Source organism: Ciconia boyciana, chromosome 3 (genome assembly GCF_034638445.1).
Source record: "Ciconia boyciana chromosome 3, ASM3463844v1, whole genome shotgun sequence".
NCBI lineage: Eukaryota > Metazoa > Chordata > Aves > Ciconiiformes > Ciconiidae > Ciconia > Ciconia boyciana.
In genome coordinates this window covers 2580414-2608224 of record NC_132936.1, presented here as the reverse complement: position 1 = coordinate 2608224, position 27811 = coordinate 2580414, and the positions used below count along the sequence as shown (strand labels likewise).

At 40.8% G+C, this 27811-nt stretch overlaps 1 protein-coding gene across 2 annotated transcripts in view; it reads left to right on the top strand.

The window, feature by feature from the left end:
• Positions 1-27811, top strand: part of INTS9 (integrator complex subunit 9) — a 75588-nt gene that overhangs the window by 31344 nt on the left and 16433 nt on the right. For both annotated transcript variants that reach the window (XM_072858231.1, XM_072858230.1), the window contains 6 exons: positions 1140-1251; positions 7081-7261; positions 9747-9807; positions 18830-19001; positions 24412-24536; positions 25999-26166. In XM_072858231.1, coding sequence (XP_072714332.1) covers positions 1140-1251; positions 7081-7261; positions 9747-9807; positions 18830-19001; positions 24412-24536; positions 25999-26166 — 819 coding nt within the window. The remainder of the gene's footprint in view (positions 1-1139; positions 1252-7080; positions 7262-9746; positions 9808-18829; positions 19002-24411; positions 24537-25998; positions 26167-27811) is intronic.

The window sequence follows — 27811 nt, the reverse complement described above, 5'->3', positions numbered from 1 at the left end:
TAATCTAGGATTGTACCTATGACTGTAGGTCGGCAGTACAGCATACACTGTAGACCCAGCGGATCAGAGGTCATAGCCCTGTGAAGACATCTAGTTCACGTTGACATGGCTTAGCCTCTAGCACAGTTTTCAAAGAAAGGTGCTGGAGGAGGGCATAGTGCTAATCTGATTCACTAGGGGAGACTGGTAAGACAAGTTATATTTTCTCTGTTGTTTTAGCTCTGGTGTTCCATTGGGAGCACTACGTTTTTGTATGGGGTTTTTTTGTGCAGTTGAAGCTATGATTTTTTACCTGCTTTCAGCTACTGGCTTTTAAGGAAATACTTGCCTGTTTGGTGTGATATTATAACTACATTTAAAAAATTAATATGTGTAAGTGATTATTTCTTAGATAAATAAACAAATTTTATCAATATTAAGGAATCTAAACCAATTTCTTTTTTCTACCAGCAGTAGCCATTCACCATTTCACAAAACCAGACTTCAAAAAAGGCCTGTGCAAACAATCTGAAATGAGTGTTTGAAAGTCATGGTTGTAATACTGCGGGCAGAAGAGCAGACTTCACAGTCAAGGGAGACCCTTGTGCGGCATTCAGATTCATACACAGAATTGAGAGCTTCAAGCCCAAAGTCCTTTGCTGACCTCATCTCTTTCCAAGAGAATCCACTGAATGGTTGAGGAAAATGGTAGTGCTCCCTGTAGATAGTGGGCCCTGGAAATCAAAGCTGACACCTTGATTTGCAAACGGAAGCAAGTTGGAAACTAGTGCAGCCAGAGATAAGAATGCAAGTATTAAACCCTTCCTGACTGCACTGCCACATCCTAAGCAAATTACTGTCTTTTCAGTGTTCAGCTCCTAAGGCCATGAAATTATTAGTCTATGGAGACAACTTTGAGATGGATCCGATTACAGTTCCGTTGTTTGTTTTGGGCTGTAGTATGCAGGTAAACAGTTGTATGTGTTTTTATTAACTCTGGTTACATTTCCACAGATGGAGGGACGTTAAGTTTAAAGTGTTCTGTGTGTTCTCCTTGGTCACTGTATCTGTTATATATTGCAGTCATCTTGGTACAGAGCAGAGAAATCTGTGTTATAACACTCATGTTACTCATTTTATTTCACTGTGCTCTGTTTCAGCCCATGGACCAGGCTTCTCTTAAAAATAGTGATGTTCTCATCCTGACGGGTCTTACACAAATCCCTACTGCTAACCCAGATGGCATGGTAGGAGAGTTCTGCAGCAACTTGGGTAGGTCGTTGAAAGACGACTATTTTATCATCTTATTCATTGCTTTGGGTGGGAAATAATTCTGAGATTCCTGGAATTGAATAAGTTGTCCAGCTTCTGGCATAAAACTAGCTGTTTAGATTTTACGATGTGCTCCTGATGTCATTAATACAGTAAGTGCTTGGAGAGACACAAGTTGTACCTAAAATGTTTTGGAATGGAACAGGTATAATGAGATTTAATCATCTGCTGCTCTTGGTTTGCTAAGTATGTCGCTTAGCTGCCAACAGACTACGTGTTGCCTAGGTTTTGGATATTGTTCCCAGCTGAAATATTACTATTTCCTTCCTGTATATCAGCCCGTGTAAAATCTTTACATGCTTTTTTATGACTGTCAGTTTTGAAAACAAGCACATCTGCTTCCCTTCTTACACCTGATTTTTAAATATATCAAAAGCAAACAGCACAATCTCTTGTTTAAAAAAATATATCAAGATATATTTATAGACCGCAGAAATATAAAACCTAATCAGATGCTTTCACAGCTGGAAAAGCTGATAATTGCAAAGCTGTGATATCAGTGTGAATGGCAGCATTTTCCAGCCTGTTCGGAATGTCACATCCAGTGCTATTCCTCCTTTTCTCCTCTTCCCCCATCTCAGTTCCTCTGTGCTCTCACCCTTCTGTCATCAAACCACTTTCTCATGTCTGTCCTGCTGTATATTGCCTGTTCTTTTATCAGACATCTTCCCTTTATTTTAAACTAACTACTTTTTACAAAGAAGACTAAAAAGCTTGTGATGGGAGGATTCTTACAAAGGTTATCAAAAGACATTGGAAGTCAAAATCAGGGAATCCTCACTGTAAGCAAGTGTTTTGGTCCCCATTACACACCTGGAAGAAAGTTGAGCTGTGGTATTTAGGTGCCTTACCCAAGGTTGCAGAATAAGGTTGAGAACAGAACTGAAGTGCAAATTCTTAGTCTTTATTACACGTGAATGTACCCTTGGAGAATAAAAAAACCCACAAGACTTTGGGTTTTTCCCCATTTTAAAATCCTTGTGCATATTCACAGATGCTGAGTATCTATGTACTGTCTCACAATCCCAGTTATGAGACTGCCATGGTAGTGGAGGGCAAATACTACAAGGAGCGTGGTAGGCTCCTCCATCACTCACCATCTCTAAATCGAAATCAGATATCCCTGTTTAGGACATATTTCAGTTCAAACAGGAGTCATAGGTCCTGTTGTGGGATGTACAAGGTAAAATTATGTGGGGTTTGCTTATATGAAAAGATGAGTTGCAGGGTCAGGATGATTCCTTGTAGTGTAGATACCTATTAATAGAGTGTGGTCTGGCATTTTATAAGAATGGTAATCATGGGTTATACCAAAGATCCTCTCTGCCAACATCCTGGCTCCAACAGGGGCCATGAGCAGATGCCTAGAGAAGAATAGAAGACCAGGGTGAGGTTATATGATACTTTCCCCTCATAATCTCACAGCCTTCAAGTATTTTTATTTCAGGAATTTCCTGAGTCAGACATGGCTTTTGTGTAGTTTGTAATGTTCAGTGGATTTCTCTTCCAGGAACTTGTTCAACCTCCCCTTGAAGCTGTGTTAATTCTTAACACCTGCGACTTCCTTTCCTAAGTGATGCGTGTGTTTATATATGTGTGTATTACGGTCTGTGTTTTCATTGTTTTTAAGCATTGTTAATTTTATTACCCTATGAGCTGTCGCAGATAAGGTTTCGTGACCTTGTTGTGCTAGATCCAGCTGTGCTGCTCTTCTCTGTCCCTTCTGGACCTTTATGGGGGTTACTGTCCCCCTGACAGATGGTAGCATGATCACATCCTATCATCTTACCTTAAACCACCAAGGAAGCAAGTCTGGGCTGAAATGTTAGACTTTGTACTGGCGAGGCCGAGGAGTGGTGCATGTTGCCCTGCTGCCAACTCTGCTGCGAATGTGCTCTAGCAAGCACCTTGGTGGTCACTCGTGTCTTGAACTGCAACAGCTGTATGCTAAATAAACAAGAGTGAGCCCGTTGTTAATTAAAATGCTTTTAAAAGTTAAACAAAGTCTTAGAGATGTAGCTTGGGCCAAAGCAAAATCCGAAAGATGAGTGCATATAAATAAATGTGTTACATATGTAGGTACAGGTGGGTGTTTATCTGCACAAGTTGTTCTGGTTTACAGAAACATTCTGAACTATTTTGAGGGTTTTGCAGAAGGTCTTCAAGCCAGCTTCTATCTTGACTGAGGTAAACTCAGAGAAATTAGAGAAGTGTTAAAGACCAAAGGAAGATACATGCTTAAAATAATGCCATTGTAAGACTCTGGAATTTGAGTGGTATTTGCCAAAAACCAGCAACCTGAAGAAATTAAATAATTCTATGAATAATGCAGTGGTAGGGCTGTCTTTTATGTGACACCAGCAGTATTTACACATCTACCCAACATCAGGAGAAGAAAATAGTGAATCAGTTTTCTTTCAAACGTGTGAAAAAGTCCAAAAAGCAATAGGTTACTGGCAAAAGCAATAGAGTAGGCAAGCTGAACACAATAGTTGTCATATTTTTCCCATTTCCAAAACATTCAGGGGACTTCACAAGAAGCTCAGAATACACTAGGTAAAAACTCTAAGGCAGACACTGGAGATTTACCAAAAATGTGTATCATGAGGTAACAGCATGTTTGTGAGTAAGTGTTGTGAACCACAGAAATGGAAGTGAGAAAATTTCACCTTGATCTCTGTTTTCATCCCAGCATGTAGAGTTGTAGACGCTGATTCCTATTATTACCAAGTCACATGCATGATTTCCTCTCCGCATTGTGTGTGCAACACTGAAACCACGCTTTGTCACGTCTCCAAGTTCCTCTCAGTTTAGCCCAAACCCCTTTTTTCTGTGCTCAGCACTGCAGCACCAGCACTCTGCAGCTCAAGAAAAGCAATTATATTTTTACATTGCCTTGGGCATCATCAGCAAAATTGCCAGACTGTCTGGAGGGACAGTTTGTGATATTTTGTGTGTGTGTGCGGTCGTGCCTCTGTGTGTGTGTGTGTGTGTGTGTGCGCGCGTGTGTTTATATAAAGCAGAAAAGAGCACAGTTTGCTTTTTAGGTGCCAACTTGACCTTGTGGTGGCAGCTGTTCGAAAAGCAAGTATCTCATTGTGAGTTGTAAATTGAACAACTTGTTATGGAACTACTGAAGGAGACTAAATTTGAAATGCCAAGATTATTATACAACTTTTATCAAGAGAGTGCATCCATCAGTCACAGAGATAAATTGGGCTTTAAACAGCTTTCAAATATACGTGTCCTCTTACTGACAACTATAGAAAGTTGCCGTAGTGGTGCAGAGAGCCAGATTGGACCTGCTGCTTGCATGGAAAACAATATGCTTGTAAAAGTTTTCATCCCTGTTTTGCAGAAGCTGGGAGGTAATCCTTATCCCTTTATGGAACCACTTAAGAGCACCCTCAAGAAGCAGTGCCCAGCTGTGCTGACCACAGCACATACAAATAAACTTGCACCGAGGAACAGAGTAGTGTATTCTAAACCGAAAAGTTGTCACACAGAGCTTTGTCAGTGGTGGGATAGCCGTGTTGCTGTCCTTTCCTGTCCTGGGGAGTAGGAGTATTCACCAGCCCAGTTTCAAAGGTGCATCACCATGCCGCCAGGAACATGAGATTCAGGGGGCCAGCAACCCTGGGTCCCTGGCCTAGTGGGTAGGGCAGCTGCCTGGAAGAGTGCTCCACTCCCTGGATTGTGATTTTATATTAATTATTGGTCACCAGCTCTGTAGTTTTCTTGGGGACAGAAACTCAAGTTGGCGTCTGCTCCAAGACCTTACTCTTCGTTATTTTCTCTGTGGCCCCAGGAATCTTGAACTTCTGGTTGTTTTCTACAGAAAAGGCTTGAGGTTCCCATAATGAACCAATGGCTGCGGGGAAGGGAGAGCTGTGAATTCAAACTCTAAGGCTTAGGAATGAAGCCTACATTTTTCATGGCCTGGACAAATTCTTTAACCAGCCCATCATTAGATGAAAGCTCTTCCTCCAGCCTCTTCAAAGGGAGGAGCAAGCCATTCGTCTTAACCAGGTGAAGGTAGTTGGTGCCTGAGTGAAAGAAGAAGGAACCCATTTCATGGAGACACACACCTTGATGTTTCAGCCAGTATCTTCGTTCAGAGCAGAGACAGAGCTGCAGACATACCCCTTTCCTTAGCATTTTCCACGGATCACCGATGTGTCCTGCACTCTGCATCCCCTGTCTCTGGCCCATGCAGCATTCCTGCTGCTGTGGATATAGGTACTGATCTTTCCACTTTGCAGAATTTTTGGGGTGCATAATGAAGCAATGCAAATTCTGGTCCTGGAGCCAGAGGCTTAAGTTTCAGCCCCCAGATGGCTTTGAAAATATCATTCTTAATCTCCTCATTCCTCTCTTCACATCCTGTTTACAGATGGGATAGTTTAGACTTACCCATGTGAGAGGGACGATATAACACATTGCTGGGACGTTTTGTAACATCTCAGGTTCTAGACAAATGTAAAGTATTGCTATTCGTATTCACAAATATTTTGATGGTATAGTTTGTATGTGACCTGGAGAAAACCCAGGCAATAAATCCACTACACTGCAGTTAGATTAGACCTCTTATAGAAGGTGTGTTTGACCACCAGTTGTTGTTGAGAGCAGCATGTAATAGGCACTGGCTGCTAAAAGAGTTAAGCACCTAAATGCATGTGAAAAATCCTACTACAGAGTCTGTGCATTTCCCTAGACTCCATAAAACCTTTAAACATTCAGCCATAATAATCTTCCTTGAGCATGTAGGTGGGGCAAAAAGACCCTTTGCTAAATCCCTACCCCATCAAAGCTTGTCAATAAATTGAAGTCAAGTAAGTGATTATGGCGGGATGTAATATATGCGTTTTCAGGCTCTTTCACAGCTTTTTGTGTAATGCCTTGGTGCATAATGTTACTGCTGCTGCACTGCAATTAATATCAGTAGATGGTGTTACCCCACGACCACAGATGAAATCCTAGTGAGGCAGCAATTGCTCCATGAGCTGGACAAAGTATTTCCACTTTCCCATAAGGCACAGGATTTTTGTAATTCATTCTGCCAAAAGAACAAAATGTTTGCTCTGTACTTGCTTTTGCTGTTGTACTCAGATCTGTCTCTATTACAGTGTACACCTCTTTTTCTTTTTTCTCTTCCTCATTTCTCTCTAGTCCCATGCTGTCTACAATTCATAGAGGTTTTAAATTGTTCTTCTTATATTGAAAGGACAGACATATTTAGAGTTTTTAAGAAGGAGAAACACTCTCCCACCCCCTTCTAGCCTTGAGGGCTGTTTGAAATAACCACATCTTCACCCATTCATCTAGAGCACTGAAAACTGAGTACAGAACAGTTTACCATGTGTAGTGCTTTCAGCTGAGACGTGTGAACTGTTGTCCTTCCCCTCTGGTGGACAGCTAATAGATGGAGCAGGGTTTATTTTGATGGTAAGGTGTTTTGTGTCACTCATTTGTCCTCATGTGCCAGTGCAAGACCGCCCTCTCGTGTCAGGAGTTTTTCATGTGCTCAGTCTGTTATGTGCCCCCCGGCTAATGGAGTATAATCATTTGCTCCACTAAGCCTGGAGAAGGCAGTAAATAAATGTATTTAATGATCAGAAGTGTTCCTCCCAATTCATATGCATAATGTGTTCTGCTAATTTGTGTGATAGCTTCTTTCTATACCTTATGTAATATTTGGATTAAAGGAATCCTATTAAAAAGTTTAAATATGAACCCTGTTAATTGATTTTTACTTTCTCTCTCCCTTAGCTATGACTGTCCGGAATGGAGGAAATGTGCTGGTTCCCTGTTACCCCTCTGGAGTAATATATGATCTGCTGGAGTGCCTGTATCAGTATATTGACTCTGCTGGACTCTCCAATGTCCCTTTTTATTTCATCTCACCTGTTGCCAACAGCTCCCTTGAGTTCTCCCAGATCTTCGCTGAATGGTAGGTGTTAAAGGGCTGCTTCATCAGCCTCAATTCACACACTCAGCTATGGTAAATAGATATATGCAGGTTATCTCTACTTGACATATTCTAATATGTACTTGATTAGAATTGTGAACATGTTTCTTGAGTCACAAGGGTGTGCGTGCGTGTGTAAGTAGATGTTCTATAATTAGGGAAGCATCGTTTCCTATAAAACATACAAACTCAAATAATCTGTCCTTTTTGGTACTTGCACTTATGACTAAATGATGTACCTGACTTGAGTGCATTTTAGCTGTGCCTGTTTGCACGTCTTATCCAGTGCCCCCAAAACTATACCATGGTCTCCCTGTATAAGCAAAGTAAATTTTTCAGGCTTAATTTTGCTGAGCCAGCAATGTATTTTTGAGGCAGAAAAAAGGCCAACAGTATCCTGGGCTGTGTTAGGCAGAGCACTGCCAGCAGGTCAGGGAAGGTGATCCTTCTCTGCTCAGCACTGGTGAGGCTGGAGCATGGAGAGTGCTGTGTTTCATTCTGGGCTCTCCAATACAAGAAGGATATGGGCTTATAGAGCAAGGCCAGCACAGGGCCACAAAGATGATCTTTCAGATGAGGAGAGGCTGAGAGAGCTGGGACTCTTTAGCCGGGAGAACAGAAGGCTTGAGGGGATCTTATCAATGTGTATACCTGATGGGAGGAAATGAGGATGAGGGAGCCAGACTCTTCTCAGTAGTGCCCACTGACAGAACAAGAGGCACAAATTAAAACACATGAAATTTTGTCTGAACAAAAGAAACACACTTTTTTACTGTGAGGGTGGTCAAACACTGGAACAGGTTGTGCAGAGAGGTTGTGGCGTCTCTATGGAGACACCAAAACCTAGCTGGACACAGTCCTGGATGACCTGCTCTAGCTGACAACGCTTGAGCAGGGGGTTGGGCTAGATGATCTCAAGAGCTCCCTTCCAACCTCAACCATTCTGTGATTCTGAGCCATGGAAAGCAGAACCCAACCATTTGTAACTGGTCCTAAATTCTTACAAACGGAGAGGCGCTCTAGATAATTAAATAGAGTAAGTTAGCTTTTCCTTCCTTTCTTCCAGGTTTTTTAAGTCTGCAGTTCAGGAAAGAAAAGAGAGGTCCTGGAAATCTTAGGTGAATTGATCTCTCAGGAGAATTGTAAAGAGGAAAGAAATCTGGTGAAATTTAATCATGTTACTTTCAGCAAAAGTAGGAAAATCAAGCCTTGGTGTCCTGGCCAAACTTCAGAGTACTCACCAGGGTGTGTTGACTCATATAGTTTATAGTTAAACAATTGTTTGGTTAGTACTTACATGGTGATTTCATTTCAGTAGCAGCTGAAGTGGTAGCTGCGTAGTTCCTGTTGTAATAATCCTTTGGGTTAGATACTGCTGTCAAAGTAGCAGGAATGTTCCCTGTGCCAGTGGGGTCATTTTGTCTGCTGTGTCTAGCTGGCACAATTCAGACACCCAAGTGTTTAGACACCATGTTTTTTAATTCTACTTTGCTGTAGTAGCTTATATTCAAAAGTCAAAACCAACATTAGCTGATCTCCAAACACTTATGGGTGAGGGGAATGTTTTACTTAGGTAGAAATGGAGGCGGAGGTTGAACATCTGTAAAATAGAGGTTTGGGGTCAGAACCCGGGTTGAAATTCCGGGATTCCAGCCTTCCAATTCTACTATTTAGACAGCTAAAAGAAATGTCCTGCTCGTAGTATCTCTTAGACTTTATCAAATTTAGTTTGATCCAGGCTTATTGCTTTATAATAAAGTGAAGAAAGTATGAGATGGGTTGTGTTTCCCAGAAAAAGCCACCAGGACAGTGTCACTGCAGATAATTGTAACATCACACAGGCCTCTGACAAATATCTTTTTTTAACTTCTGTAATAGGATGAATCAGGAGTCTGGCTACAGCTAATCAACAGCTTTCAATATTTATATTTTAAAAATAAATGATTGATGTAAAATAGCAGGTAACAGTGAGCATTATGCCATGAGAGGCAGTTTACCAACATTGTAGCTGCAATAATAAAATGCATGGAGGAATTAGATTGTAACAAACAAAAGGACCAAGTCACTGCTGAGAAGTGGGATGAGGCAATTGGAATTTTTCTGTTGACAGGTGATTTGGCTTTACAAAAACTGATGAGGTCTGGACTATGAAATGACGTGGATGTTGAGTTAGAAATTTGTCTTCCACAGCAAAGGAGTTCTGTTGTGTTGTGTAGTGTGTACAAAATTACTTCAGCTGTCTTGCACCGTCTCTAAGTGATCTCGCTATGACTGAGTTGTCGTGTCCTGTAGGTGTTGGCCCTCTCAGCAGAAAGACTGGAAGTAACAAAATAAATGGGTGATTTTGCACCTGATGCCACAGCTACGAAATGGCTTTCTCCAGAAAAAGTTTAACAGTAGATGGCAGCAGATGCTGCAGGATGTTCCGCAGCTCTCTAACCCAGCTTATTTTCCTTTTCTTTTAAAGGTTGTGTCATAACAAACAAACAAAGGTATATCTTCCAGAACCTCCTTTTCCCCATGCTGAGGTAAGTAAACCATGGTCTTGCTGTTTGCTAAGATCACAGAGTGAGTGGGTTTCTGGAACACAGTCCTGTGTGGCTGTTGTTTTTCTGATGAATGCTTCTACAGCTATTTAATAGTTTTGTGTCATTATTCATACAAGTTGTTTCTTTTTTCCTTTGCCTTCTGTGATTAATTTGGGAGCATGGGGGAGGAATAAATGATGGTGTTCCCTCAACTCAAAAATTATCATGATGTTTATTTCAGCATATAACTTACATATGCTCGCCTGTTTTATTTCTTCCCCCACAGAAGGCTATCTGGCGTACACATGGTTGAATGTTTGCTCTTATCAGACTGCAGTCACGAATATTCCCTTTGTCCAAGCCATTTATTTCAAAGTCTGTAAAACTAAGAGCTTGTTATCAGAGACAGCTTAATCATCCCAGCTCCTACCTCCCTAGCTGAAATAGGCACCATGTTGTCTGCTGCAGGAAAAATGGTATCTTGAAAGAGAGGTTTGATATAAAAAAGTTAAAGCTTGCAGCACTGAGTGCTGTCATTGGCAATTCTAAATGAAATTACTTGGGCTAGCATCTTAGTGAAGCAAAGAGGAATAAGGTTCCTGTCTTTGGGGGGATCTCCCTGCAACATATGTTGAGGGGATCTTCCCTGCAACAAAATAATAATTTGACGGGAAGTTTTAGCCAACCAGATATTAAATAAATGTGGTATAACTCATGCCTTCAGAGTTATCTCGCCTGTCAAGAAAGGAAATCTCTTACTTTCTCCACTGGGAACAGGTAGATTTCCCACTGAAGTAAATGAGAGGCAGACTGGGAAAGGAAAAAATGGGACTGAGAAATAATTTTGGCTAAATCCTACTCCTGTGAGACAGTGAGCCAGCTGGGGCGTGCAGTCTCAGAAAACTGGCTCTTTTAGTTCCTGTGGTCAAAACTGTTTGATGAGATGTGCAGAGTGGCCATTGCAGGTTTAAGAGTCCAGAGATTAAATGCTTTTTCAGGCATTGGGTTTTTTTTTCCTCTGAGGTATCCTGTCCAGGGACTTGTCCTGGAAATTGCCATTGCCCATCATATCTATCATCTGTAGGTGCCTCAAAGGCATTGTTGGAAGTAGGATCTGACCAGAAGCCCTCACCCTTTCCAGATGCTTGAATGCTTTTCAAGCAGGATGCACAGTGAATTATGTATAATCTGTTACTAAGAATAATGCAGGCTGCAGGGCAAGCCACCTCTTCACCACTTTTTTTGTAACCAAAAAATTCATTCACACTGATAAATCAATTCCAAAGCCTGATCTCCGAGTACAAGGCTCGGTAGCCATGCTGCTGCCTATGCTTTCTAATTTCCCCTGCATCTCTGCTTTCTGGGGTGTCCTTGTTGATCCATAGTGTCAGTGGTTTCACTGACAGCCTGTGTCCTACCAAACACATTGCTTCGAAATTTTAGTTCACAATATGCACTGGCACTGGCAGGTTTAAATGAAAGCCCTTCCAAAAACGAGAAGCCAAACATGCAGCTGTCAAAGACTGGATTAATTAACCCATTTTATATGATGGGTCTTTGTGTTTATAGAGTGATAACTGTGTCCTCTAATTTTTAGGACATTTTATATTCTCCAGAGACCTGTGGATAATGAGATTTTGCCAAATTATTGTTTAGCTGTTGAGACATTCCTCTGTGCTTGATGTGTAGATCAAGGTAATTATCTAGGAAAGGACTCACAGCAGTGGATAACAGATCCGTTTCCTTATGACAAAATGCAGTGCACAGAGGGAGTAACGTGCCTCTTACAGGTACAGGCTTTGGTTGACAAAGCTAAATCATACAGGTTATGACCCACAAAGCTAGGGACATTTTATCATGAGGTGCACAAACAGCTTTATCTAGACCCATGGATATCACTGATAGGAAGCCGTTCTTAGGCTTCTTACATTTTTGCCTAAGGGTTGCCTTAAATGTGCTAAATGACACACAATAGTGTGTATGCACATCCTCATGGCTCCCAAACTATGAAATGGCTGTAGCCTTTAGCACTGAGCTGCCATCTGAAGTAAGTACTGCACATTTCACAGCAAGTCGTCTAATACAACTAAGATGGTGTGTTTGGGTGTTCACTTACAGCTGCTGTACAAACACTGGAAAGTGGAGTAAACACTGGGAGGTGGAGTAACCTGCACTACTTCCACCCTGTGATGGACTAAATGGGTCTCTTCATTGCGAATTCCTCATACATATTGGCTGTTTTGCAAAACCAGTTTGTATGGTGGGAGGCAGTGGCCCTGGGCATATAGCAACACGCTTTCAAAAGCCTGGCTTAATAGCAAAACCAAAACAAAGTAATACCCAGGCAAAGGAAGACTGAGGCTGCTATTTCATTTAGTGCTTTTCTTAAGGTCATAAATCACTGAAGTTAGACATGCTTGAGAACACCAGATCAGATTGCTCCTTTCTCTTCTGTAAGATGCATGGGTTGGTTTAGTTTGGTTTTAAACAATCAAAGCATATTGAGATTTATATAGATGACTGACATGTAAGACACCCATGCTCACCGACACAGCTCCAAGCTGTCCATGTCAGGTACCCAGTGCTCAGCACGTGCCTTTGATTCCTTGTTGCTGTCCTCTGAGGGACAGCTACTGTCATCCTTTTACTCCTGTAATTCTCAGCTGCCTTGGGCTGCATTCCAGTTTTAGTGGTACCTACAGCTGGTTATGGTTTAATGCTGTCATACTGTTTCTAAGGCATGGGAGAGGAGCTGGGATTCTTTTTCTGCTATGAAATACAGAGTTGAAACTAACAGTGTAAACAGAAGGGGGGCAAAATCTTGCAGCTGGCCCTGTATATATAACTTATATAATGTGAAACATCTATATAATCTCTTTTCAGTACAATCTTTAACAAATGTATTCTTTATTCCCCGGCAGAAACCCTGTTATGCCTGTGCAAAGAGTATCCACATTAGGCTCAGCTACTATGATGTTTTGGTAATTTTACCAAGCAAAATGGTCTTAGTACAGACCTGGCTTGAATAACCTGTCCATGGCCGTGCAATCAGTCTAGGAGGGACCAAGGACTTGGACTTGGGGCTTCCAGTTACTAAGTTAGAGCCTTAGTCAGCAGCCAGCCTTTTTGTCTTAGCTAAACACTCTCTTTCTAAATCTGTGACTCCACAACCTCACAATCAGGAGCTCTGCTTACTAGCACTTAAGGGAGTTTTTAATGAGTATCGGAAACAGACATTGAATGATCATTTCTATTGGATAGGTTGTTAGTGGAGAATTGCCTTACTTTTTTCAAGGTAATGGTAGGCTTGTGCAATGTAAACTATACGGAAGTTGCCCATCATGAAAAGATGTGCTTAGCTGCTCAATTGTTGGAAGAAAATAGGGAATTACTCAGATATGCCTCTTAGTTACTAGCAAGCATTAATAACATGCCTGGCATGATACATCAGAAGGGGACAGGCCAAGAAGTAAGCTTCTAATTATCTACGGAACAAGTCCAGCCTAGCATGCCATCTGGTCCTGAAATCCAATGTTCCTGTTAACTGTATAAACAGCAAGATTTAAAAACAAACAAGGCAAAAAATCCTCAAATTATTGATGTAGTCTCTTGCAGCAATGAGTTCCAGTGGTGCTTGATGCATAGAATAAAAGAGCATTTACTTCCTTTAATCAGTTATGACTGTATTTTGCATTTCACTTAACTATCCCTTTATTATTGTTACAAGAGGATACATAAAAGTATCTTCATCTTCTCTACATTTATTATTTTTATTTCGTCTTGCTCTTCGCTCTACACTAAGTTGTTTGAAGCTTTTTCATTCTCTTTGCATGGAAATTTTCCAAGTTTATGATTTATGTTACCTGTTTTGAGCTCATTCCTTGTTCTGCTGTGCTGAATAAAACCAGACACACTGTTCAACTCTGCAGAGAACCCAAAACACTTCTACGCCCTCCTTGTTACTTCCGCTTTAATGTATCAGTAGGTGTTCATCATATATCCTCTTGCACAATCACTGCATACAATTTGTTGTGCTTTGGGGTGTCAGTTTGTTTCCTAACATCCAGTACAAGTGAACAGGGAATATACTTTCCCTCTGTTATGAGCAAGGAATGTGGGCGAAAGTGCTTCAGGCTTGTAGGGGTGGATTTGGACATCAATTCCTACTGAAGTTAATAGGAATGGAGTGTCCAGATTCTTGCACAAGCTTTTCAAGTCTCATCTGCAGCCTTTTAGCAGCGCATAAGCTAAAAGAACTTCTTTTTAAAGGCATTTCTCTGTGATCGCTGGGGTAAGAATTGCTGTGACTCTGCTGGAGGGAGTTAGGATCTGGAGCAGGACTGCCGTACATTCCAGCCAGTGATTTCTCAGGAGGAAAACCGGGGAAGTGGAGTGGAGAAACAGTCAGTGAGGGAAGGGATGGATCACTCTGTGGGTGGCTCTCCCCTACGCTTAAACAAAAGTGGCGATTCAGTTTTTCACCAGCACTTACTGTGACGGGGAAGAGAGGAGAAGGAGCTCAAACTGACGTAACACTGGAAGCTTCTGCAAAGTTAAAAACTGGAGTTTCCAAATGTTTGTGAATACAGCAGGCTGGCTGAGGGAGGTGGTGGCTTTCACTTCCAAGGCACTGTATCAGTTATATTCCAGGATCAACTGTCTAAATAGGCTTAGATTTAAGCTCCACAATGCCTAGCTGAAATGCTGTGGAGCATAAATCAGTGATTTGTTTTGTTTAGAAATGTTATTCTGGTATCCCAGAACCAACTTGTGGTGTTTCATCAAATTCCTTGAGCGGATGGGAATGTCCCATCCTAACACAGCCACAGCTGAGGAATTAGCCATCTCCCCAAGCATTTCAACAGGAACCATGGACTGTACACTCTGCACCATTCCTTTTGTAGAGGTAGAGGCTTTATAAATGAACAGTTGAATTGTTCTAGCAAGGCAAAATGAGAAGCTTTCACGCCTTTTCCTTTCTGCTCGATCTTTACATAGACAATTTCAGGCTGTAAGATAAGTGAATCCAGACTTCTCTAAATGTCTGCAACAGAAAAATTTGAGTGGTAATTTATATTGATCAGTATTTGCTAGTGGAGGAAGAATTTGGATTTGCTGTCCTCTTATTAAGGATTCTGTTAGCAACATCTAAGAGAAATGGCTAGGAAAAGCCTCTTCTTCTGACTGAAAATAGCCAGGGTGGGAGTAATACTGATTCTGTGGTCTTAAATACTAGCATTTGTCTTCTTCATCTGTGCTTCCCTCCTCCATATACCAGTTCCTGCGTAACACATTCAAAGCAATAAATACCTGGGACCAGGTGATTGTATAGTATTAAGTTTTGTCATACAGTATTATATAGAATTAGACCCCTATTAGTGTTGGTCTTATGAAGGGAGTGAGGGCGGTGAAGTAATAAATGCATCACTCATTCACTGATAAGAACCACATCTGTTCAAAATTCTGGATACAGAACACACACACACAAACACACACAGAGTAAATAGCAGTGTATTTTGGCTCACTTCAATAAAGGGTACACAAAGGCTCTGGAGATTTATCCTGTTTATAGCAGCAGTCGCTGACCCTGTAAATCAAGTCTACCACTTTAAAGGGAAGCATAACCATTTGGGATTTAAAAAAAGCACAGCTCTCCTCAGTCTCGGTTCAGTACTTCACCATCCTCGTTCTCTTAAGCTTTCAGTCAGTAATGGTTCTTTCTGTAGAAAGATGCTCTGAATGTTGCTTCTGGTTTCCAGAAATCAGTTCCGTTTTGAAAATATTGGTTGGCTAAATGCCAGGCATTGGTTTTGGCCCAGGCTTGGTACAGGTTGGAGATCTGAACATGACACAGTAATGACTGTTGTGCTTATACAACCCATCTCATCTGTAGATATAAAAGACTTGTACAAATCATTACAAATTTAGTCCCCTTAATGATTTGTGAAATTTTGTTGGACCTGTTTTGCAAGTTCGGCTCCATATATTTTTGATTGGGTAATTAGAAAAGGCTTTGCTCTAGACACTAAAACCTACCAGCTGCTTTATCACTGGAGTGCATAGAAGGCCTCTAAACTTGTTTTCGTAGCCTTTCACCCCTGCTATGTCCAGCTGTGAAAAGCAGAGATTGTGAGCTAAGGTATGGAGCTTCAGCAGACTTATCGTAAAAGATCCTCCAAGATAAAAAAAAAAGATGGAAAAAAAAATCACCACACCTCAGGACATGGTGCTGAGGGTTCAACATGTGTCCCTTTTCCCTCCTGAGTTAGCACCCCAGTTAGAAGCAGTGCACCCCAGCATTATGCTAGATGTTTTGTTGCTGGAAATAAAAAAAAATAATTAAAAAGAATGACAGACACAAAACCCAAGGTCCTGAAAACTGGATTAGAAGTCCTGTGTCTCTCTACAAAGTAATAGGAAGGGATTTGAAGCTGCCATAATGTTTTGAAGAGAATACAGCTTTTATGTTTATAACCAATGAACATTTGTATAGGTATAGCAGTGAAATAGGCTGTTGAGAATGCTTTTGCACATGGAGTGCTGCTCCCACATCTTAGTAAAGATTTGAATGCTACTGTATACAAATATATATATAATCCTAAGGAACCTGTGAAACAGAGTGCTGGAAGAACAGTTTGTAATTTTCAGAAGTGTGTTACATAAAAGCTAGCTGTAGAAATGTCTTGCACTTAGCTATCTGCTGGTCCCTGACAAAGTTTTGCCCTGGAATGTCACATATCCCATTTAATAATTGCAGTAGAAATTGTCCTCTTCTTCCAGTTTACCCAATTGAAACTGCTTTTGCAACTTCAGTTTTCAGGCTTTTGGCTTCCCTCAAAAAAACAAGGAAAAAGCTTCATGGGGCCATTTCCTACCCACTCTTTTAAGTGCCAGTATTTTATGGAATCACATTTGTTTTGCGCATTGTCTGCTAAACTGCAGTTTTTATTACTGAAGCTAAGTTTAGATTCTAAATATTGCACTCCAGATGTGTTAATCAGAAATCTTTACTAGTCTTAATTGCAGAAATGTTTTCCAGATTCAGTGCATATTAACTGCCAGAGCAGTTACTGTTTTTTATTTTCAAATATTCCTTCTTGAAGGTTAAATAGGAATTTGATATTACTAGTAAGCTGCAGAAAGTGTAGTCCCCTAGCTACTTCCTCCATGATCCAAGGATCCACGTGGAAATAATGGGCTGTGTCCACCTACAGTTTCCTTCTTACATCAAACCCCAATCCCACTCCATTCCAGCCATCCAGGTATCATACAGCAGTTTTAAACAGGACATGTGGGAAGTCAAATGCAAAATCACAGCAAAATATTTGCTGTTGGGAACTTGGAGGAGACCAAACTCAAGGAGGCAAAGGAGAAAGATAAATATAGTAGGCACCTATGTGCAGCCAACTTTCTGTTATTGAAAGGGTATTGAGGGTAAGTTTGTACATTGCCTGTTCTAGAACCAAAACATGTCTTTAGGTGGTGACAGCTAGACGTTGAGTAGGGTTGATACTTTTGTCCAGTGATGCTAAATTCAATTAAGAACCTGATGGTGTAATAACCTTAAGTTCTGAAGTGCTTTGTTGTGCATAAGTTGGCTTAAAGATGCATCAGAATTCTCAGCTTTCTGTTAATTTCCGTGTAGGCTCACTATCTTGAGTTAGATCTACCATGGTAAAAAGTAACACATAAAAGAGAATTTGGAAAGATGAATTATAGCTTTGAGAGACCAGAAGAGTTCCTTATCGTAATGTTCTTTATTAGTTCCTCATTTGAAAACCAAATATGTTACAATGAAGAAGAACGTCCTGAGTGGCAGGGTTTTCTGCTAGAAAGGCATGATGCATACATCATGTTATGACACGTAGTGAAGAGCATGCTGTTTGCTAATTAGTGGTATCGTCTGGGGTTCCACAGCACAACAGCTGCAGAAACGTGTTGCCGAACCCTGCATATGTGAATTCTATGTCTTGAGCAATGTTGCAATGCCTGGCAGCAGACAGCAACGTATGGAGAGATCTTTGATGAACAGTCCCACCTCCTTTAAAAACTGGCTGACAAAGGAAGTACCATTCCCCTCTTTCACACTCTTATTTCCGTGTATGTTCTTAGTTGTTCAGTGTGTGATTCCGTTGTGTTAAATTGCATACTTTTTAAGAAAATTGTATTTACAGCTATTTTCAGGCTGGGGATGGAAGCATATACCCGCCAAGAAAATACTTGCAAAATATTGCATGGAAGCGCTTAGCAGACTAGTCTATTAAATTGCTTTTTAAGTTGAACCTTGCTTTACAGATTAGAAAACAGTGGCAGGAGAAATAAAGCAGAATTCTTCTTCAAAAAGTGCCTTGATAAATAAACTTCCCCATCTTAGTAAAGAAATCTGTTCCACGTGCATAGCTGATTACACTCTGTTTGCCAGCTCTAGGGACAAGTACTTCTTATTGCTCTTAGTTCATTGTTATTACCAGTTTCAGCAATAGTTAAGGAAGGGCAAGTCAGTCTGCTCTTTCATATGTTTTTTCAGAGGACTTGACTTTGTGCAAACCCATTATACCAACGAAACTCATAGCAACATACTGCTGAAAGCAAAATTGCCTGGTACTACTGTGATGCAAGAAAACCAGGTTAAATATCAGTGCCCAGAGCTCTTTGTAGACATGGCAAATAGGAAAAAGTAGCTTATTTTGAATTTGGCAGCTGAGCGCTCAGCTCACTCCAGGAAACTCTAAGCAAGGAGTGTTTGCAGAGTTTCCTCTCAGTTACCATACTGCTGGTACCAAAGAAATGAGAGCAAGGACTTGGAGGCACCTGGCCGCATACTCTGACTTCCTTTTCATAACATTTAGGACAGTCATGACTAAATTTGTTGGAAAATCTAGGGGATATGCAGGAAGGGACTCTGTGATGAGTTAGAAATAAACTGTAGAATATTTATAATCTCATGTAAATAAACACACGGAACTACAGAGCAGAGAGGCATGAAAAGTTTGTAATGTCTGGATTTTTGTTTTTATTTCAGCTCATTCAGACAAACAAATTGAAACATTATCCCAGCATCCATGGAGACTTCAGCAATGACTTCAAGCAGCCGTGTGTTGTGTTTACTGGACATCCCTCTCTTAGATTTGGGGATGTCGTTCATTTCATGGAGTTATGGGGAAAATCTAGCTTGAACACTGTTATATTCACAGGTAAGTAAAATGCAGTTATCATTATCAAATTAACAATAGGCTGTGCGCTCTGGTTAAGTGTGGCCACATCCTAGGGGCTTTACTCATTTGTTCTGGGGCAGAATTTCTGACTTCAGTAGGAGCTTATCTAAGTTAAGACCCCAGGATCGACTGTAGGGACAAATGTAATTATTGTGCCATTTAAGTCATTTTAGCCCTGCAGAGCCAACCTTTGCCATGCAGAGTCCATTCCTGCCATTTCTAAGCGAAATCTTTGTTATGCACAGCAGTAAAATGCCTACAGGAAATTAATTTTTGGATTAAAAGCAGCTGGCTACAAGTTAAACCCAGGCAAGACCTAATTGATGCTGGTCAGAAAGGAGAAACACTTCTTCTCCATATTCCAATGGAATCACAAACCTTTCCTCATCCTTTCTCCTGCCCTTTCATCAAAACCTCAGGCAACCAGACAGTCTGTTTCTAAAGATGTTTCTGTCATCTCTGCTGTTTCAGAAGTGTGCACCCTATACAGACCTGGCAGTAGTGATCTATGCCGTTGCTGCCTTTTGGCTGAGCTTTTTTTTCAGACACTTCTTGGCTGACAGACACGTTTGTATCTGAAGCTGAAGGTACAGCTCTAGCTAATACCTTGGGGAGCTGTTTCCTTTCTCAATGACTCAGGCTGCCAGGGGCACAACAGGTCTTTTAAGTTCCTCCACTTCTCCCAGCCTGCATCTAGTGCTGACCCTACTTTTAATGGATTTAATGAATCAAGCCCTATCTACCTCACAATGAGCTATGGTCTGAGATCCACAGGGCAGCTGCATCCTGGGACCATGCCAATCATTAACAGCAAGACAAAGTATTTAAGAGAGAAGATTTTGTGAAATCTAGCAGGGGGGATATCTTCCAGAGTTTGATCTCCTTTAAAAATACTTCAAGGCTTTCCCTCAAAGTGACGTTCTGTCCAGGTGCCTCCTCTTTATCCCCGATATGCCATCCAAACAGAACCCTACAGTGGGCACTCTTCAGCTCTGAGAAGGGAAATAATCCTTTAGACCATTGCTACTGATTTTATGTATAATGAGCTCTGGTATAATTGGGAGATGTGTTATATATAACTTAGCCAGATAAAAAAGGTATGGATTTTTGGACAAAGTGATTAGAAATGGGGAGGAGAACCTGGAGTAACTGATCAAACCTACTCCCACAGCAAGGGTGTGATGGAGTCCCACTGTTAAGCTTATTTTCCTCCTCTTTTTAGTGAGTAGGACTGCTGGAAAGCACATAACTTCCTAAAGCAAACAGGACTGGTAAAGGGTTATTTCTTTCCTTCTTTGTTTTTTTGACTATAGACTTGAGGATAGTGATGGGCAAGTGCTTTTGATTCTTTCACAATATTGGTACCAAAAAGTGTCACAGTATCATGATACTGTTAAACCAATTTGGAAGGATTTAAAGAAGTGTGTAATTAGCCCTACTGCAAGGGGAGGGAAGATACAAGGGGGTTCCTGCTGAGCAGGTAAGACACTTAAATCTAGACTGTGTTTATGCTAGGAAATGGTTCATAGCACCACAGCACTAACATCATAGCTGTTACAGTACCCGTCTCTCCTGCCCTTTGAGGTAGTTTCAGGAGATATGCCCTAATTACAGTAATTGGTAAAATTGCAATATAGATACACGTTCTCTTGGAACTAGGGAGTTATACTCCAGTTGGGACTTCAATTAAAACCAGAGTGTGTACACTCTCTGCTGGGTTGTGCAGAGGAAATCAGTGGCATTAATCACGTTCTGAATGTGCTACCCACCACCAGCGAGGGTGTCAGAAACTGGCCTTTAATGGCAAGAACTCTTATTCTGTGCCTTCTTGTAGGGAGAGGTAATTGACCTTCGGGTATTAAAATCTAATCCTTCTGTGAAGTCAGGAAATAGAGCAGAGTTCTATTAGAATGTGGCCCTGGCAAGTTGTTAAGGCATCTGAATGGCAGTCGTAACAATCTGCGGATACATTAGGTCATCATCTTTGAGATTCATTCCCAGTTTATACTTCAAATGAAACTCCAGTTGAGATCTGCTTTGGTTGTGGTGACCTTGGAGTGCCCAGTGATTCCAGGCACTTGTAGTGGTTTGTTTCCTAAATGTATCTATCCCTGGCTTTTGGACTGCAGTTTCTGTCTCTGTAGGTATATCACTCGGCCGGATGTTCCTACTTCCTTATGACTGTCTCAGCTGGAGCAAAGACATCTATATCTACAGACATTCCTAGCAGATTAAATTCTTCTGTTCTTAGTAACTCCAGTGGAAATCCGAAGCACCTCCATTGATGCCCAGGATTTTTATTATTTCATTATCTCCTGTTTCAAGATAAAATCTCCCATAGTTATGAAAGAAATTTGGTCCATTGAAGCAGTATGTAATGGCAGGTGATGTTCTAGCTTTTCCTGTGAAAGACCCCTAGTTTCTAGTAATTAGGACCTTTAAACTACAGGCCATGCAGGATTGTTAATGATGACACTGCTTGTTCAGTCCACAGGAGCTAGGTGGTCTCCACCTTTCCAATTTGTAATGTAAAAAACAACTACAAGAGCAGTAGCTCGTAGTTGTAATGTAAAAAACAACTACAGCAGCTGCGGGCAATAGACAGGACACCAGCTGTGAGTGAGCTGTAGTGCTGCTCTGCTTGCTTGTGTCATCTGCAAATGTTACCGCTGAAGCAGTATTGAATAGATTATTGATTAAAAATATTGAATACCACTAAGCCACAAAGAAATTGTAGAAGAAAACATGGTAAAAAGAAGTCTGCTTCTTGCTCTCTCTCCAATAACAACAATGTTTTAAAAACTAACTCCCTAGGAGATCTTAAAAACAGCTCATGCATGCCACATTAGCGCTGTACAGTGGAAGATTTTATAACTCATTGTCACACAGTAGTAAATCAGATGTCTTGGGGGAAAAGCTAAAGACCTGTAATTCTGTCAGAGAAAGTCAATAGGTGTCCTTGACAGGCACTGTCTTCCATCAGACAGGTGACTTCTGTTTTTTTGGTAGTTTCAAAACAGCTATTCCTGTATATCACATGAATTCACTGTGAGACTAGCTTGTTATGATTTTCACATGTTCTAAATCTTCAAAGTAAGTCCTGTGTTAGAATTCCTTCATTAGAATTTCTCACTTTTCCAAGGCTACTTGCATTCTTATTAGTTGTTCAGAGAGACTATAGGCTGGATGCCATTTTGGATTCTTAGATCAAAAAATCCACGTCTGTAGATTATCTGAGTCTGCTGATTCAAAAATACTTAGCCTGAATCATGGCATTCTCAGATACAAGCACTCAAACCTCCGTCATCCACAACAACCAGATGGCATGGAAAAGCTCCCTTCTGATAACTTTTTAAACGTACTGTTTGCAATTTCATTGTACATCTCTAGCAGAGGACCTGTGCCTGACTTAAGTTTTCTGGTTTTCCCCAATGAGTTTGAAAATGTCTTCTGCTTTAACCCTGATTGACCACTGATCATTCTTCAACTAGCTACCTTCTCAGTATTCTTATTTTTAAACTTCTATTCATTGCTATTAAACTTAACTGCCATTAACTCCCATTTTTTACATCGATATTTTTAGGCTTTGTTTCATTGCCACTAATGCATCTGCTTTTAACTAGCATGGCTTTTTGCCCAGTATAATTTTTATTTCATGTTTGTGGATTCATGGCTTTTGGGGCATCTAGTAAGATGTTCTTGTAAAACTATCATTTTTTGTTAATACTTCTCACTTTGACATTCCCAGGCAGTTATTCTGACAATTGCTTTAAACTTGGGAAAATTATCCCTTTGACAGTTCCAAGCATATGTATCATTGGCTGATGCTATATTCTGTTCTCACAGGGTAAATATAACCACATCATGATCACTGGTACTTAGCCAGCAGCAGATTTTTAGGCTAGCAATTAACTTGTCTTTATCAATAGAATGAGGCCCAGTATTGAATGTCATTGGATGCCATGCTGGGTGCTGAACTTCCTGTGGTAAAGTTTTAAGGATATTTTTTCTTGCTGTCTACATGAGAAATCCAGCCAGTGCTCTCCTCAGGGTGATGTAAGAACATAGAAGATGGTTGTCTAAATCTAGACTGAAGTCTCTGTATTTAAGTTTCCTTTAAGTTCATCCTTTTACACAGCCTGAGCAGATACCAGAGAAATACCTCATACTGTTTTCTAGCAAGGCTTGGTGGTTCGCAACTGCACTTCACTCTGCAGGTTGTCCTTTGAGGCCCTGTGGTTCAGAATAGTCTAGCAGATAAGTCTTTCATGGATCCCCTTCTCTTTTTCTCATTCTGTACTTACCAAACTAATACCAGTTTTTCTTTTTCTAGCATTCCCTTTATGCGAGGTATCCCAGAAGTATGAGGTAGATAGTGATGGCATAAGCATTTCCACATCATTAGTTGGTGGCCCCCAGAATCAAGTGGCTACATGTATCCTATACTGTGTCACCTACGAGACCTACGTTTTTCATTCACAAAAAAAATAGTATTTTTCTGTAGTATTCTCAATGTTGTATTACTCTCTGTGTGAGTAAAAAGCCCATTCAGTGCATGACTTTTCCCTGGCAAACCTCTAATCTGATTTTTAAAAGTCAATAAGAAGAGTACAAAGGGAAGTTGAGACTTCTTAGGTCTAATAATGATACCAAGTAATAAAGTTATCACAGCCCGTCTCTCCTTCTGGATAGCTCCTGCTGCAAGCAACCTTCAGATCATGCTGGGATGAACTAGAACTGCTCTGCTGGCATAACTGTGAAAAGCCCAATTGCCTGACCCTTCAACAGGAGGGCTCCCTACAGGTCGTCTTGGGTTATATTAAAATTTGGACCCTTGTTTTTCCACCAGTCTAAACCTGGCACTTAGATTAAAAAAAAAAATATATATATATATATATATACACATATATATACTGTAAGGAAAAAGAGGAGTTGGAAGGAAATGCATCTGCAGCAGAGGACATTGGTACACGTTTATCAAGATATGACCTTTATGCTGCATTTTGGTCATAGTGAAAAACAAGCTGACATTTGGGTTACCTTATGATACCAAAAATGTATACATCTTGCCTTCTTTTACAGGATCTGATTAAAAATAAGAGATGATGTTTTTGTCTTGATTAAATTTGTTATAAAAATCATGCAATAATGTGTTCAGATGAAATAGTATTGCTCTGTTGCTTGATTAAGGTAAGACTAATTGTGGGCATAATTTTCATCAAATTAACTGAAAATAACGGGTGGGGGAAGGAAGAAGGGAAGAGAAATCTATGACAGAATTAACATTGCTGAACAACAGCTTGTCTAGACTAGAAGGTGGAATCAGAGAGGAATTGGGACATCTTTGTTCTTAATAGGCATTCAGTGTTTTCAAAATTTCTCTTTTCAGAACCTGATTTCTCTTATCTGGATGCCCTGGCTCCTTATCAACCTTTGGCGATGAAATGTGTTTACTGTCCCATTGACACAAGACTGAATTTTATTCAGGTGTCTAAATTACTCAAAGAAGTCCAGGTAATGAAATTTCTGTTGCCTTTTCTTACATTTCTTCACACACCTGAAATAAATAGGTCAATTGTGAACAACTGTTCCATTAAACAATAGCAAAATCAAGACAACACCCAGATCCTTTTTTCCATGAGAGAGCACAGAGCATTGAGCTCTCCTTTATCAGCCTGCTCCAAAATGAATACAGCATGACTGCCAATCTCTGCACAGAGTGGCTGGAAGATCCCTAAAAGCTTAGAGCGCAGAGCAAATGGTGTGTACGTTCCTTTCCTCCTTTTTAGGTATACATAGTCATAATAACTTTTTCCGTTACTCTTTTTCTCATTTGTATGAATAAGCCTGGCTGTGTGTAATACAGTCTTAATGCAAAGGGTACCAAGTGCTGAGTGTCCTTAGCACCCTCAGCTTTAACCACCTCCTCTGCTCTTTATCCTGCAGTTGATACTTGCTTTGGTCCTGGCACTGCTGTTCTGTAGTTTCACTCTCATGTTTCTTCCAAATCCACTGCTTTCCTTACTCCATTTGCAAAATCCAGACTACTTCTGTCTAGGAAGAAGGCCAGGGCGTTCATGTAGTCTCTGCTTTTCCCCCTTCACTCTTTTTGGCTTTAGTGGCCTCTCCTTGTCCATCCAATTTGTTTCTACTGAAATTTGCTTTCTGACTCATGACCTAATTAAAATAATACCCAGTTTTTTTCCTGGCTGAGCTTTTCCCTTTGTTCTGTCTTCAACTTGTTGAACACAAAAATACATATTCTTCCAAACCTGTTAACAACATCTGGGTCATTTTATCTCGTCGTTCTGTGGCCTGGCTTGTCACTGCATACCCAATAGCAATTGCCGTTGCCTGGTTTTCTGACAAGCACCTTCCATGTTACTACTGAAGTATAGCGCTGTTTCCAAACCAGTTTGCAGAAACACCGTCTTGTCCTTTGGCTTCACTAAATCCTGCAGTGATCCTTGTGGCAACCAGCCTGTTTATGCTTTGTTAATATATTGCTGACAGGTCATGAAAGCTCAGAGTTGCTTATTTTGCTAATGTTTTTGCAGCCTTGCATATTGATATGTCTGCCTCACTCTGTGCCATTTTGTGATGGTCTCCACCACTACTGTCATTTGCTTCCAATTTCGATGACACAGATTTGGAAGAAAAAGCTATTGAATATTCTTGTTTCTCTCCTTATGGCAGCTACCATGACTGCTGTATTGAAGTGGTGATTAAAGACACAAATTCAGGCCTTGTTACTCTGGATGCTGTTGTATACAAAGCAAAGAATGCCTGCTCCTTGAACAGTTTGTTCCAATACTGACTGGATGTTCTGGATTGCATCTTTCGGATGTTGTTTTCATACAAATAAATTAGCTTGCTAACAACAATCTGCAAACCTCCTTATGGCAATGATTGCTGTTGTAGGGCAGCGTACAGAATAAACCAAACATTTCTGTAAGTCACCACTCTTCTTTTCCAGCCTCTCCACGTAGTTTGCCCAGAGCAGTACACACAGCCACCACCCACCCAGTCTCATCGCACAGATCTGATGATAGACTGCCAGCCTCCACCAATGTCCTACCGCAGAGCAGAGGTGTTGACTCTTCCATACAAGCGGCGCTATGAGAAGATCGAAATCATGCCAGAAGTGAGTAACAAAAGTGGGGAAAAAGATAGTGGCTTCTTGCTCATACAGCCAAATTCAAGCTACTGCTTCAGTAGCCCCTCTGACTAAAGATATCTTGTGGCTGTAATTTACTGTTGACTATGATCATGTAAAGCACTTTCTATCAAATGGAGGGCTAAGAAAGAAGCATTTCTGAGAGAGAATTTCACTGTGTAATTTCACAGTGGAATTGAAAAAAACATTGTGGGCATTTGGGTTAATTGTCCTTTGCAAGGATATATCGCATCTCAAAATACAGAACAACGGGCAATCTCTGCTAGCCACCTGTGAGGCAAGCCAGTCATCTCCAATTTAAATATGAGTAAGTTGAGGAACCGCAGTTTGAATTAGTGGCCCATGGCCATGGAAAGGATCCATAGAATCTGGGAGTTAGGAGCCAGGAGTTGTCTTTCTCCTTCCTCAGCTGTACCTGCCCTGAGAAATACCCTTTCCCTTGAGGAGCAGTATTCAGTCATATGGTAAAGGCATAGTAGTGAAATGGCTCATTTGTATGAGAACAGTTTCAATAAATGGTTAATTCCTACAGACTGCTGAAGTCCAACAGGTTAATGGGTTGCTTGTAGCCATCTATAATGTGGACTACTTATGCCCGCAACATCTATTAATAATTTATTAACCCCATAAATCAAATATAAATGTACCCATAATACAAAGGGTGACCCATATTCTAACAGACATGATCTTGAAATATTTTTTTGACAATCCAATCAGCACAAATGTGTCCTTGGATCAAAGGTGACAGTGGCTTTTTACAAGCAGGCGTTACTGTGCCCTTTGGAAACTCTTGAATATGTGAGTCTACTTTTCATCAGAGAGTAGAGGGAGGAAGTACCCTTAGTTAAGCCAAACGTGAAGTACAGAACTGGTACCCATGTAACAAAATCCCTCAGTCAGTCTGCAACACCCATTCCTACCATTTCGCGTATGTCTACTTTGTGCATCAGTTCTGTTAGGAGCCTGCCAGCCTGCTGGTTAGAGGACTGCCAGAGACAAGGAGGGATTTTTTAATTAGAAAATATACTTGGATGCAACTCCATCATGGCATGTATATTTAATTGTTTTGGAAATTTGCATATTTATTGAATCCTATTAAAACTAAGACTAGTAAAACATGGCTTCCATTCACCAGCATGCCCAAAACAAATCTTACATTCTGAGTGCAGAGAGCCACCACATGCCTTACCTGTTATTTAGATTCCACTGAAGCTTTGGGTTTTCCCCTAAACTGTGAGGGTGTAAGTGAGCCTATCCCTTGTGTCAGCCCTGTGAAGAGGGTGGAGAGCAGCTTTCCCTGCAAACAGAATGCAAATTAGCAGAGATGCTACAGATGAATATTCACCAACCCTCATACATTTTGAAGTTCCTATCAAGGGGGAGAGTTGTCTAAAAGCTAGGCTGGTCCACGGGAGTCGCAGGTTCAGCTTCTTGCTCTGTCGGAGTCTTCCTGTATGATCGTCAGAAGTCTAAAACACAAAATGCAGCTCACATTGGAAAGGACACCGAGGACTGCAGAGTTCCCTGGCAGAGCTTATTAGTCTGAAGTCAGTTCTGTGTTCATGGGGCTAGACCGCATCAGAAAGGAAGTCAGTGTTTCTCTTGTTAGCTT